Genomic DNA, 13,578 nt, shown 5'->3' with positions numbered 1-13,578 from the left:
TAGCTTTCGTACCTTTTTTATGTTTAACTAGAAGTAACTAATTATTTAAGGATCGTTTTCCTGATCGTTATTTTTTTTTATTTTATGTATAAAAATATAAGCCTGTTCGTGAAGGACTGGCATACCATTTATATGGACATTATTTTACACATGCAATTGGTATTACCACGAGGTTTGCGTTTTTAACCTCCAATTATACAATGACTACTTAGCTAATATTATTTCAAAGTTGAGAAATTTTCAAATAATGAAAAGTTCAAGACCACAGATGGCCAATGGCCATGTTATTATTTACGATTTATTTTAGTAGTAATACAGTAGTAGGTTAGACATAAATAAAACACTTCATTCACAAGCAACATTTATTCTCAACACAATAAATATTTTTATGACAAATTTTCATATTATTAAATTATTCGCATCAGCGATCATGGTTCTAATCTCGTACCGATTTCTTTCAAGTGAGTGATTTTCTATAAATATAATTACCTTAAAGTAATGCTATAGAAAAATGTTTACACATAGCATTGATTTCTTATTATAATGGGTTTATTAGCTCGCTTGTTCTACATCGTAAATAATATTCGATTTCCAACGAGCTATTATAGGATAAACGTATTTCACGCATCTATGCTTATGCGTCTGTGAGTGCAGCTACGCCGGGTAGTACTTTGCCTGGAACAAAATAGAAAATAGATTATAAAAATCGGGTAGAGTAATAATTTATTAAGCTATTGCATAGCTTCTATCGCGGGCCTTGAGCGCGGGGCTCGAATCCAGAAATTTAGTAACGAAAAACCTCACGCTCAACCGCACTTCGACGGGCGCGGAGGGGTGGCTTGAAGGCATAGCATGCAATAGCTTTACCGCGGCAGTCCCCGAGTGCCACACGTCTTTTTTTTAATAAGACTCCTCTTAGTACTTTACTTACTTTGAATAGTGACAATACATAGAATTCGATTGATCCTATTCCTTACCCAATCAGTCGAATTCTATGTATTGTGATTTGTGACTATTCAAAAGTAACAGTTTACATTATTCAAATAATATACTCATGTGTGATTGAAGTAGTTAATTTATTTTATTTATTATTTTCATAGAATTTGTAAGTTTACCGTAGCGAAGCTTTGAACCGCTAGACAATTTCAAGGACTTCAATAATTGAATCTATTGTATAACTTCTGTTCAATATCAATTTCTTCTAGTCTCGCAAAAATCTTAAAAATATTAAATTTCTTCATAATATCGCGTTATCCAAGGAGCACCGAGCAAGGTCAAACAGGTTCTTTGTTTAATTTACGATTCATTTGAAGTCTGGAGTAAGCATTATTTGAGCTCTTCACATTTTTATTCAAAAAGCTTTCGTCAAAGAAAACCTTTCTTCCTTATTTTCTTTGAAAACTGCCGCAAATATCATGTTTCTTTTGTACAATTTAGAAAAATAGTAAGCCGTACTTATAAGGTTACTAGATATTTACATAATTACATATTGTTATAGTAACTTATAACTTCATTCAGTAACTTGCTTCAGAAATTATATTAGCGGTAAATAAAGGTCGTAAACATAAGCATAAATAGGTACACCAGTAATAATTGCATATCCACTCAAACAACTCGATGTTATTTAATCTAATAAATTTTCATATTTTATGATAAGTGGTGTCCGTCTATGCATCTCAATCTAGAAAATCTCAAATTCTACAGAGATGAACTGTCGATGTCGAATTTGATGTCAATAAAATAAATACTGAAAATATCTGTTTGCCCGAAAGCGCTAAGACTTTTTTTTTCATTATATGTGCTTTTTGTAACAAACTAGGCTTTTTGAAATTTTCACGAAGTCGGCATTTTGATTTAACAATTTTGAACCCATGATCATTTGGATTGAAAATAATTGTTATATTATATGTACTTAGATCAATAAATAATTGTTGAATTATTAATTGCTTTATTACAAAGGCCAAAGTACAACAATATTTCAATACCCTAGGATTACCCTACTTACGTTAATTAGGAGCCTAGACAATTAACGAAATACCTGATTCAATCATTTGGTTGTGATATATAGGGCGCTTTCAATTTATGCGTTTCGTGTTGGACGGCTGCGGTGCCGAAGCATGGTTAGTTTCGTATTGCATATCGTAATGTTTATCGAGACAAGTGCAGGAGGCGCTGTATAGTTTAAGAATGAGAAGGTCGAATTTCGACCTACTTGCGATACCGGCAGATACAATTATGGAACATCAATAATGATGTAATTTACGCTATGCAGAAGCGCATCAGTAACTGCATAATTCGATCGTGGTATGATTAGCTATAGATTGGTTCCTAATATTTGGGCTGTGCTGATTGCTCTGCACGAGACCTAAATTCTTCATGCATTTATATTTCTGCAATTATTATTGACTAGCTGATGCCCGCGACTTCTTTCGCGTGAATTTTAGGCGTTAATAACTGGAGGATTTCAAATAAATGCATATCGCGAAAGTCTGAGAATTGGACATCTTATATTTTTCTTTCCCTATTCAAGTGATTAAAGTAAGGCAGAACACCGCTTGCACCAGGAAGTAAATAAAATAAAGTTATTACCACATCACTGTTTGGCAACAAAAAAACTGTATGCTATAAGACCTACGAGTTATTTGTAGCATTCGTAAATCTAGATAATATACTTCGAACGTGTCTCGCATACACGATCTTGCCTTCGACGAATTACCTTCTTCTACCACGATATTCTTTGAGCGACGATAAGCGACGCCCTTCATAAAAATTGCAATACATAAGTGACAGGCGTTATTATGAGACATTTTCATAATGCTGATCAACAAACTCCTAGCTAAATAGCGTAGAGACACGATTCTCGCATCAAAAGATTGTTTATAGATCAAATTATAATGATAAAAATGTTTTCATCTACATAAACATGTATTTTTTTATCGCATAGAAACATAATGAATCTAACAAATCATTCCATTTGTCTGTAAAGAGAAACTAATTCAAAAAGGTACCACCGATAAAAAATTGCTGCCTTAAACTTACAGGATCCTTACAATGAATGTATCATTTGAAGTCTGCAGAAAGCATAAAAAACAATACAAATAGCGACGTTCTCTCTGCTCGAAGGTAGGAAATTTTCCAGTCGATAATTGTGAATATTTTAGTGGAACCTCTGACTTCCTAAGTGTCCCCTGTATTTCGTTGGAACATAAATATAACTAAAATGTGCCGCTGTTCCTCTTGGGAATATGGGCGTTGTTTTGTGTTAATAAAATAATCAAACCCCCTTTTTGCAGATGCTACTACAAAGTGCTTTTCACTTTTTAGTATCAACCCGCCTAGATTGTTTATTATTTGTTTATTTACAATTTTAATTTAAAACTTTCAGATATTATACGATGTTTAAGAAAAAATAATCTATACTTTTTTATGTGTAATAAGGCAATCAAAGTGGAGAAAAATAAAATACAAAATAAAACAATATCCCGAAGGCGCTTCGGAAATGTAATAATCATTATAGTGCATTTTTCATTAGGGGATTTTCGAATGTAGAGAAATTTTGGAAAATTGTGAATAACACTTCAGAGCAAGGATTTATTGCAAGTATCTTGGAGATATTGAATGAAAATTACACAGGTTTGATAATAATAGCAATAATATTCGTTTAACAATCATTGGTTAGGTATTAATTTAAAAATATTGTATTTATCCAGTCATTCGGAATTACCCCCATGCAACTTAGCTTGTTCCATACTTTATTTCAGATTTTTTGTATTTTGTGCTTGTGTAGTTTTCACGTTTCTTATCAGTGCATAATATTTATTCATATTTTAAATCGGCACATCTTTTATTATCTAAAGCGATTAGAGTTACACATTAAAATTGAAGTCTTGTCTAGGCGTTTTATCAATGGCACATACCAATATATGTAATACAAAATATGAAAATAAACGTTATTCAGAATATGTAGATATGTACTTTGAAAATATAAATCGATGTCGATTATTTATTTTTTTTGCCTTCATATTTTTTTAGATGGAATAATATTTATTGCTACCAACCCTGTAGACTAGTCCACAAGCGACTTTGGCGCAAAAAGCTTTGCGATGTCTGATTTATATTTTATACAAGAAATAGTGCAATTAAAAATATGATTATGTATATGATTTCAAAGATTTAATCTTGCAATTATTATAAGATAAAATAGTTTGTAGAAATTGAATGCCAAAACGTATCTGGATTATATGGAAATTCTACGGAAATTTTATCTGTACTATAATTGGTACTCTTTGTTAGAACGCGTTCTAACAAAGAGTACATGCCATAAAAATGTTCTAGAAAACGCTCCAGTGTATATGCAGTACCCTAAAATTAACGCGACAGATTATCATTAACACACGCAGTATAACACAATATCTTACCTTCAAGCAGTTCCAAGGAGGCACCGCCCCCAGTGGACACGTGCGACACTTTGTCTTCAGTGCCCCACTTCGCGCAACATGTGGCTGTGTCACCACCACCTGTTTGATATTTTATAATAAAAATAATAGGAAAAATTTGTGACAATGGAATTAAGAAATTTTTGGATAAATAATTGAGTTTAGTCTGGAATAGAGAAATACTTGCATAGAATGGACATTTTGAAAGAAAAACTTTTTTACTAGGGAATTTTAAAAGAACAAAAAATTTTAATTCAAAATTTAATTGTAATATACATACACTTTAATTTATTTTTTATACTCTCATTTACATTAAATAAATGTGAATGCGTAAATTTTGGTATGTATTTTTAATTTTTATATGTTTAGAATACTACTCGATAACTGTTATTTATTAATACTCTCAGTAATAAGTACAAAAATAATTATTAATATTAAGTATAAAAATAAATTACCAATAATAGTGATGGTTCCATTAGCGGTGGCCTTCACGACGCCGTCCATGAGCGCGCGGGTGCCGCCCGCGAACTTTTCGAATTCGAACACTCCCGCCGGTCTGACCAAAGATAATAAAAAATTAAAAATAAAGACAATAGACAAAAAAAATTACGATGCGAGTCAAATTCTAAATGGAATTATTGTTAATTTGTTTTTTAAAAATGATTTTTATTCAAATGATTGAAATAAAATTAAGTAATAAAATAAATACAGTTGCCATTTCTATTCTTATTGATTACAGAGAATTTATGGAATAAGACATTTATTTTTCAATTATCACAGAATCAGACTGGTTTTCTATGATTGATGAATCAAAAAATGTTGATGAGACTTATTCACTACAAGTAACTAAAAATAATAATTACCCATTCCATACAATAACTTTAGCTCTTGCGATGGGGTCGGCGAACAATTCCCGTGATTTGGGTCCAACATCAAGACCCATCCAGCCATCAGGGATACCAGAGTCAACGTCTGCTGTTCCAACCTTAATTTTTTTTAATTTGAATTATTTAAGTATTTTTGTAAGTATAGAAAATTCACAGACTTATTTGAGTATTTTTGTAAGTATAGAAAATTCACAGACTTAAATGAACAAAAGAAATAAATAAATGTATTTGACAAAGTGACAACAGTAAAAGTTAATGGAAAAAAATTAATAGAATAGATTTTTTGGCTGTGTTTAAGTCGATGTAAAGCCACACACTTGATTTGCATTACCACTTGAATTCATAACTGGTAAATACTTTATAATTATTATAATAAGTAAGCTTACAATCTTATATATAAAAATGAATCGCAAAATGTGTTGGTAAGCGCATAACTCGAGAACGGCTGAACCGATTTCGATAATTCTTTTTTTATTATATTCCTTGAAGTACGAGGATGGTTCTTATGTAGAGAAAACGTAAACATGTACCACGGGCGAAGCCGGGTTGGACCGCTAGTAGTATAATACATACCTGTGCATTTTCATCAAATTTATCAGCAGTGACAAAGTCAACTGGCAAGTGAACTTTAACATTGTTCTTCACTGCCTTCTCTAATAACTTAGTGACAATCTTTGCTCCTTCAGCATCATATAAAGAGTTTCCAATCTGAAAGTAATGTTTATAATTGATTAAATCATGAAAAAAAAATCATACACATTTGTAATATGTATAAAGATAGGATAGTTCCTAAAAATGTGTAGCCTAGAAGCAACTTGAAAGTTTTACCGTTAATTCAGTAATTGTAAAATAGATATACATAATATATCATTTAATGGATGGATGCAATGAATTTATTTTTATATAAATAAAAACATAGATTAAGGCATGTAATTTATAATAAAAATAAACTTACAGCCATTCCTTTAGTTTCCTTCAAGAAAGTGTATGCCATTCCACCGCCAATGATCATTTCATTTACTTTGTCCAATAAATTTTCAATTAACAAGATTTTGTCAGCTACCTTTGCACCTCCGAGTATGGCGAGGAAAGGCCTAGAAAAGTAAAAGAAAAATGTAAATATTCTAAAAATAAAACATTACTTATGTGCATTGAGATTATAATAAGCAGGATTTTTATATTCACATTTTTTATACTTTGCATTTAAGTTAATTTGTTTTAGAATTTTTTTTTTATGTCTATAGTGTGACAATTTTAATAATTACCTCTCTGGTTCATGCAGAGCTTTAGCAAAGTACTGTAACTCTTTCTTCAACAAGAATCCACTTGCCCTTTGCTCAAATCCTTCTCCCATCATTGAGCTGTGTGCTCTATGTGCAGTACCTAAAATATTTAAATACTATCTCAAATAATACAAATACAATATAATTTACTACTTATTCACAACTACAGACCTGACACAAAAAAGAAAAAAAATGTTTTAGCCATTTTGGATGAGTTTGGTCATAAACTATGTAACTTGAGAATTTTATTTATTTAGATTATAAAATCATAACACTATGGTATGTTATCACAATTACATTCATATATTTATGTACAGTTTATAGTTAATATCTTATCAATTTAAAGTTTATAAAACATATTGTATTCATATTTCTTATTATACATACCAAAAGCATCATTGATATAAATGTCTCCCAGCTTCCTTAAACTGGCTCTAAAGGCTTTAACCTTTTCAGGATCAGCTTTTACTTTAGCGCCGCTGGCATCCACACCTTTACCCTCCTCTTCAATGTGATACCGGAGATTCTCTAGCAATATTACAGACCCAACTGGTGGGTCAGCACAAGCGGCTTCAACTTCTGCACCCACACAATCCGTCAGAAATTGTACATCTCTAACAAACAGAAAGTATACTTATTAGAATTTGAATGGGTTTTGTGTTAACCATTAAGTACTTAAAAATTCAATAAAATTTACCTGTTCAATAACTTTTTCAACTCTTCAGCTACAGGTTTGAGTGTATATTTTGGATTAGCCTGACCGTCCGGACGTCCAAGATGTGACATAAGAACTACGGATTTCGCTCCCTTGTCCAGAGCATATTTGACGGAGTCCAAGGCAGCGACGATGCGCTGATTATTAGTTATCACTCCATCCTTTAGCGGTACGTTAAAATCAACCCTATATAGAAATAATAGACCAAATTTTAAAAATCGAAGTTTGTTTAAAATAATGTTTACAATTTTATTTACTCACCTCATCAACACCCGCTTTCCACCTAAATTAACTGCGTCTATGCTTAACTTGTTAAGAGCCATTTTCAATAGAAATAAAAGTTTTAATTGATAAATTATTCACGTAAACTTGAGTCGGCGAAATCAATTTTATTGAGAATAGCTATCAAATTTGACCTTGATATCAGCGAATGTCAAAAGGGTCAAATATACTTGCCATTATTAAAATTATATTAATTTAAAAATTGTTTAAATTAAGTTTTAATAATTTAAATTGCTATGAATTGATATAAAATATAAGCAGTTGTACTTGTAGTTTTGACACATGCTTTACAAAATTATATAACTTTACATAAATATCTAATTTCTTTTAACGCTTCTGCAATGTTGTTATGTTGGTATTAAAGAGGTCCGCGGGAGGGAATATTTATGCCGTCATGTTGTCAGCACTGTTTGTTCTTCGCGAAATGCACGCATCGAGACGCTCGGATTTAGAATGTTCCTTGAAAATCGACGTTAAAATTTATGAAACTTCACAAGTGCGTGATAAGTTCAGTTACGTGTCTACTAGAGAGTTTTATTTAGATTCTAACTCAGTGTGTATTAGTGATTGTAGTGGGTGACGAACATAGAAAAGTTAAGTGCGTCGAAAGTTGAAACATGGTGCCGCTAGGACCCGGGCCAGGCCATCCTACCGCACATCAAACTCACGGCGGGCCTTCAACTAACTTGTCTGGTCCGAATTCATTATCACAGAGTACCTCACAGTCAAACAAGTCATCAGTAGCGGTATGTTTTAAAGTTTTAAATGTAATATTACCCCGTGAAATGTCAATCTGGCGGTTCGCACATGTTTATGTAACTTCAAAGATGAGCACGTGCGATTTCGCGCTAATTTTGATATTTGCTTCCAGAAGCCGAATTACACACTCAAATTTACACTTGCCGGTCACACAAAGGCGGTGTCATCCGTTAAATTTAGTCCAAATGGAGAATGGCTCGCTAGCTCCTGTAAGTTTGCATAATTTGTCAATCTTGATAATAATTGTTATTTGTTTTCGGATTATAGGTCAGTTATCTAGCTAACTACTGACCTACTTTTGAATATTGTTATTATTTAGTTCAATACATATATAGTTTGCGTATAATGTCAATCTAATCTATATTTGTATCCAAATCTATTTTAGTTTCCAATAGAAAAGTCGAATCTTGTACGTTGAAACTTCTAGGCGTGATCGTAATCTTTGATCTTTTTATTGTTTGTGTTGAATATTTAAGTAATTTATGAAATGTCGTGAATTAATTTAAAACAGGAAGAAAATATATATATGCATTATGGAATTTTCCCAATTTAAATATGAAACCAGTAAACTTGTAAGTGGGTCATACAACATAGTTACCTACATACAAAATTTGTTAAACAAGTAAAGTCAACAAGATGTCATATTCAATTTCTCTTTTACCATATACCTAACTTAATTTTAAACATGTAGGAGTAATATTTATTTACATTACCTATGCAATCACTATAACTATTGAACTAAGTACTATTTGTTATTAAGAAAAAACAAAGGTAAATTAGCTTCAATATAGGCTTTACTTATAAGCTAAAGTTTCAATGTAATAGTAGAAAAATATTGTGAAATCCTAATTGATGTGATGTTAAGAATTAGAAATGATGCAATTGCTCCTTATACAACTTACTGTCTTTCTAACCAGTATACAATTAACATTTGAAATTAATATTTCAGCTGCTGATAAACTTATTAAAGTGTGGGGTGCCTATGATGGCAAATTCGAGAAGACTATATCTGGACACAAAATGGGCATCAGTGATGTGGCATGGTCATCAGATAGCAGGCTGATTGTCAGTGCTAGTGATGATAAAACTTTAAAGGTAAATAATAAAAACAATGTATAGAAATATTTACTAATATGGTAGTAAGCTAGCGCAATAAAAACCATTGCCTTATAATACCGTACATAAATGTAATATGTAAAGTGTATATTATAACAATGTAATAATAATTATTATAAGTATGATAAACTAATAATACATTTTTAAGATTGTTTTTGTTTAAGTGTCTAAGTCGGGGGAATGCTAACTAATATTAATAATGCTTCTGTGACCTTCTACATAACTACCTGTACTTGTAGACAAGGTCAATAACAATACTTTATATGCTGAGTTCTGAAATAGATGTTGTAATGACTAATGAGTAACCCATAGGCTCAATAAATAATAATGCTCAAATAATAATTAAAATGTCAAATAGTACATGCTACATGGATTTACCAGGTGTCCTCATGGTTGTTGAACTCTTATCTAGCCTCATAGATGCATATACAATAAATATATATAATAATAGTACCTACTCAAGTAATAATTAAAAAATTCAAATAATAAAAGCTATATGGATTAAACAGGAGTTCTCACGGTTGTTGACCTCTTATCTAGGCTTATAGATAAGAACATTCTCCATTTTCTGATAAGAATGTGTATGGAGCTTCCCATGTTGATAATAATTTTGATCTTTTTAACAGAGTTATGGATTAAAGTTGTTTATTCATTTATTTATTGTTTATTGCATACACACAAAGCACAAAAATGTACACATATTTATAGAAAATTAATGCCATACTTCCTGAATTATTAAATGTTTCTTTAGTTTTTGTATAGGAACTCCTACTCAATATATTCATATTTTTATTGCCTATAATCTATATTATAATGTTTTAGATAAATACTAGGTATCTTAATCCGTCAGTCCTCGGATCACAGACACAATAGAAAATCTATTGTGTCTCGGCCCGATCGGGCCGCTCGGTGGTCAATGGGTTAAAGATATTCAATTACAATCATATTAATATTTATGTTTTCTTGTTTCAGGTCTGGGAATTAAGTTCTGGCAAATGTTTAAAAACGCTGAAAGGACACAGTAATTATGTATTCTGTTGCAATTTCAATCCACAAAGTAATCTTATTGTTTCTGGTAGTTTTGATGAGAGTGTGAGAATATGGGATGTCAGAACAGGTATGTTATTTTATGTATTTTCATGGTTTTATGTAGCAGTACCATTTATAATAGATGTTGTATAATGTAGAGGGTTTTCATAGAGACAGTAAAAGATATAAGTGAAATAAATTATTTATCATACAGTTTGTTCGTCATATCCAGTGGTAACACAGATCAGGGCGTTTGTTCATTTCATAATCTAGGCTCAGTTCTTATAAAATTCATTTGTATCAGACGAGGGAGAATTTAAAAAAAAGGCCAATACATCAGTATTAAAATACACTATTTTAAGATTGACCTATTGAAGAACCATACCATACTGAAGAATTATCTTCAGTGTACTGATACAAATTATATTTTTAATCCAATATTTTATACATATTATATAATTGTCCTTTTTTCAGGTAAATGTTTAAAAACGCTACCAGCGCATTCAGATCCGGTGTCTGCGGTGCATTTCAATAGAGACGGAAGCCTTATTGTATCCTCCAGTTATGATGGTTTATGGTAAGAAATAGAATTATCGTAAATTTATATATTTTTGGATTTGTAAAGTTAGAATAAATATTATTATTTTAATTTTACACAGAAATCACAACTTAGAAAAATGATTTAATTTTGTATTACAGATACAAAATTAAACGATTTAGGTCCGGTTTGCTTTCAAATAACATTTTCTATCCTAATATGTAATATGATGTTTCACATTTGCATATTTGAATTGTGAATAATATTGTTTATACAGGAAATAATTAATTAACTACTTTATTTTTAGTCTTCTCAATTTACATAGAATAAAATTTCTATTTTTAATTAAAAAACTTCGTCCAAGTTATACCAACAACAGTTTACTAAGTTTTCTTTTAGCATTTTTGTCATTATTATCCAATTATTATCTCTCATCACAAAAAAATCATACTACTATTACTACTACTATTAAATTGGTTATTATCGGCTTGCTGTAATGTTGGTATCTATTAAAGAATGGCGGCAAGAAATTGCGCGTGAAGTGTAGTGCGTAGTGACTAATGCCTTAATTAAAACATCCTTTCGTACACGCCACGGTAATTTGTAGCGTGATTAAAGTTATGTACTGCCTCCTAGAAGCTAACATACTTTCCTATTCTTTGTGTATACATGAATAATGAATTGTATGTATTAGGTGTCCATAAAGTTTAATGGGTCGAGAACTTAGTCACACTGTCATATACTTATGTATAATATTGTACAAGCAGCAACATCAAGTTTTAACAAAGAAAACTGAAATTCATTCAATTACAATTTTTTATCTTCATATTTCTTTTTCAGTCGAATCTGGGATACAGCCTCTGGTCAGTGCCTTAAAACTCTTATAGATGACGATAACCCGCCAGTTTCGTTCGTTAAGTTTTCTCCAAACGGGAAATATATCCTCGCGGCGACTCTCGATAATACTCTAAAGTTATGGGACTATAGTAGAGGGAAGTGCTTGAAGACATATACCGGACACAAGAACGAGAAATATTGTATTTTCGCTAACTTCAGTGTTACTGGAGGAAAGGTAATAATTTCAAAACAGTATTTAATAACATTTTTATCAATAAAGTTGTATTTCGTATAGTTAAAATTTTTGTTTATAAGCTTGAACACAGCAGTTGTAGAATAAAGAATATTTATAAAAACGTAAGCATGTTTTAAATTATAATGTTGTATTTTGGAAAGAACAACTAAAATATTTTTGCTAATTTGAGAAATTCATATAATTCTCTGTATCCTATAGTTTGTGAGTTCTACAGTTTATTACTTTCTGTTGTAATGCTTTATTTGTTTATGATGTTTGTACATTGTTGTATTGTTCCGTGTATGTAACATTATCACATATCTTCCCAGTGGATAGTATCGGGCTCAGAAGACAACCTGGTGTACATATGGAACCTGCAATCGAAGGAGATAGTGCAGCGGCTCTCTGGGCACACGGACACGGTGCTGTGCACCGCGTGCCACCCCACGGAGAACATCATAGCGTCCGCTGCGCTCGAGAACGATAAGACTATCAAGCTTTGGAAGAGCGATACTTAGTGGTGGGTAATTGTTATTATAAACTACTAGTTTTACGCCCGTCTTGCTGAAGAAAATTCACATAGGAATATCTAGCTTCTTAACTATCTCCAGACACAAAAATCGTATCCTAAAATCCCTAGCCCTATTCCTGATTATTATTATTCCGCTATTGTGTTTTTTTATTTCTATCTTCCTAGTAGATATATAATTTTTAATTATGCCAATATCATGTTATATAATTTTTAATTATGCCAATTTTTTTAACTGAAAATGATATTTTAGATTGGTTTTAAATTTTAAAGAAGTTTGCTGTAAAGTGTAAAGCAACTAAACAAGAATAATTTATGTCCCCAATTTTCTAGTTTTTTACTTTCCCAAGTTTTGCAGTAAGATTTTAATCAAAAAATTATTAATAACTCTTTATTTTGTTTCAGCATACAGTGGATACAGTGATCTGTATATTGCGGCTTCATATTGAGAGCCAGCCTTTGGCTTGTGAATAGGTTTATTGAATAAGTTCAAATAGTTTACGAAACTACGGACAATCGGAAGAGCGTTTCATTTACACTAAGTCAATCACGATGAGTGTGCATTTTCATTTGTTATTTTACATATTTTTCTATGACGTACAAGTGAAAGAGATATGAAATATTTTAGCTATTATGTATTAGTTAGGTATTGAGATGTTAAGGATCCGCTTAAGATTTAACTTGTTGGATGCAATTAAAAATATAGTAGTTATGTTTTGTCTTATTTACCTTTATTTTTTGGCATTTTTATCCTGTGGTAATTAAAGCCAGAATCCTAAAACAGAATAAATCAAATAAAAAAATAAGTATGATAATATAAGAGATCGTAATTTTTATGATAAAACAAACAGAATGTAGGTATGCATTAAATGGCTAGTGACGTTTGTAATTGCGTCAGGAACTGTGGACTCCCGTGATTGGAAGAATAGCTG

The 13,578-nt window shown here is 31.3% G+C and overlaps 2 protein-coding genes across 2 annotated transcripts; one reads left to right on the top strand and one right to left on the bottom strand.

Moving 5' to 3' along the window:
• Positions 1-348: 348 nt before the first annotated feature.
• Pgk (phosphoglycerate kinase) lies at positions 349-7,751 on the bottom strand. The gene is made up of 10 exons (XM_089713957.1): positions 7,583-7,751; positions 7,304-7,507; positions 6,994-7,220; positions 6,589-6,706; positions 6,279-6,417; positions 5,897-6,031; positions 5,300-5,421; positions 4,892-4,992; positions 4,419-4,517; positions 349-675 (listed from the first exon to the last, which is right to left on the bottom strand). The coding sequence occupies exons 1-10, from the start codon at positions 7,642-7,644 to the stop codon at positions 635-637; spliced, it is 1,248 nt and encodes a 415-aa protein (XP_089570083.1). The 5' UTR covers positions 7,645-7,751; the 3' UTR covers positions 349-634.
• A 246-nt stretch (positions 7,752-7,997) lies between these two features.
• On the top strand, positions 7,998-13,370 carry wds (WD repeat-containing protein wds). The gene is made up of 8 exons (XM_089713964.1): positions 7,998-8,349; positions 8,475-8,571; positions 9,312-9,457; positions 10,451-10,595; positions 10,982-11,084; positions 11,886-12,117; positions 12,447-12,637; positions 13,052-13,370. The coding sequence occupies exons 1-7, from the start codon at positions 8,221-8,223 to the stop codon at positions 12,633-12,635; spliced, it is 1,041 nt and encodes a 346-aa protein (XP_089570090.1). The 5' UTR covers positions 7,998-8,220; the 3' UTR covers positions 12,636-12,637; positions 13,052-13,370.
• The last annotated feature ends 208 nt before the right edge of the window (positions 13,371-13,578 follow it).

The sequence above is a fragment of the Colias philodice genome, chromosome 3 (genome assembly GCF_061535455.1).
Source record: "Colias philodice isolate Cphi_HAF_F1 chromosome 3, ilColPhil1 Martin Lab GWU primary, whole genome shotgun sequence".
NCBI lineage: Eukaryota > Metazoa > Arthropoda > Insecta > Lepidoptera > Pieridae > Colias > Colias philodice.
This window is presented reverse-complemented; position numbering and strand designations above follow the sequence as displayed.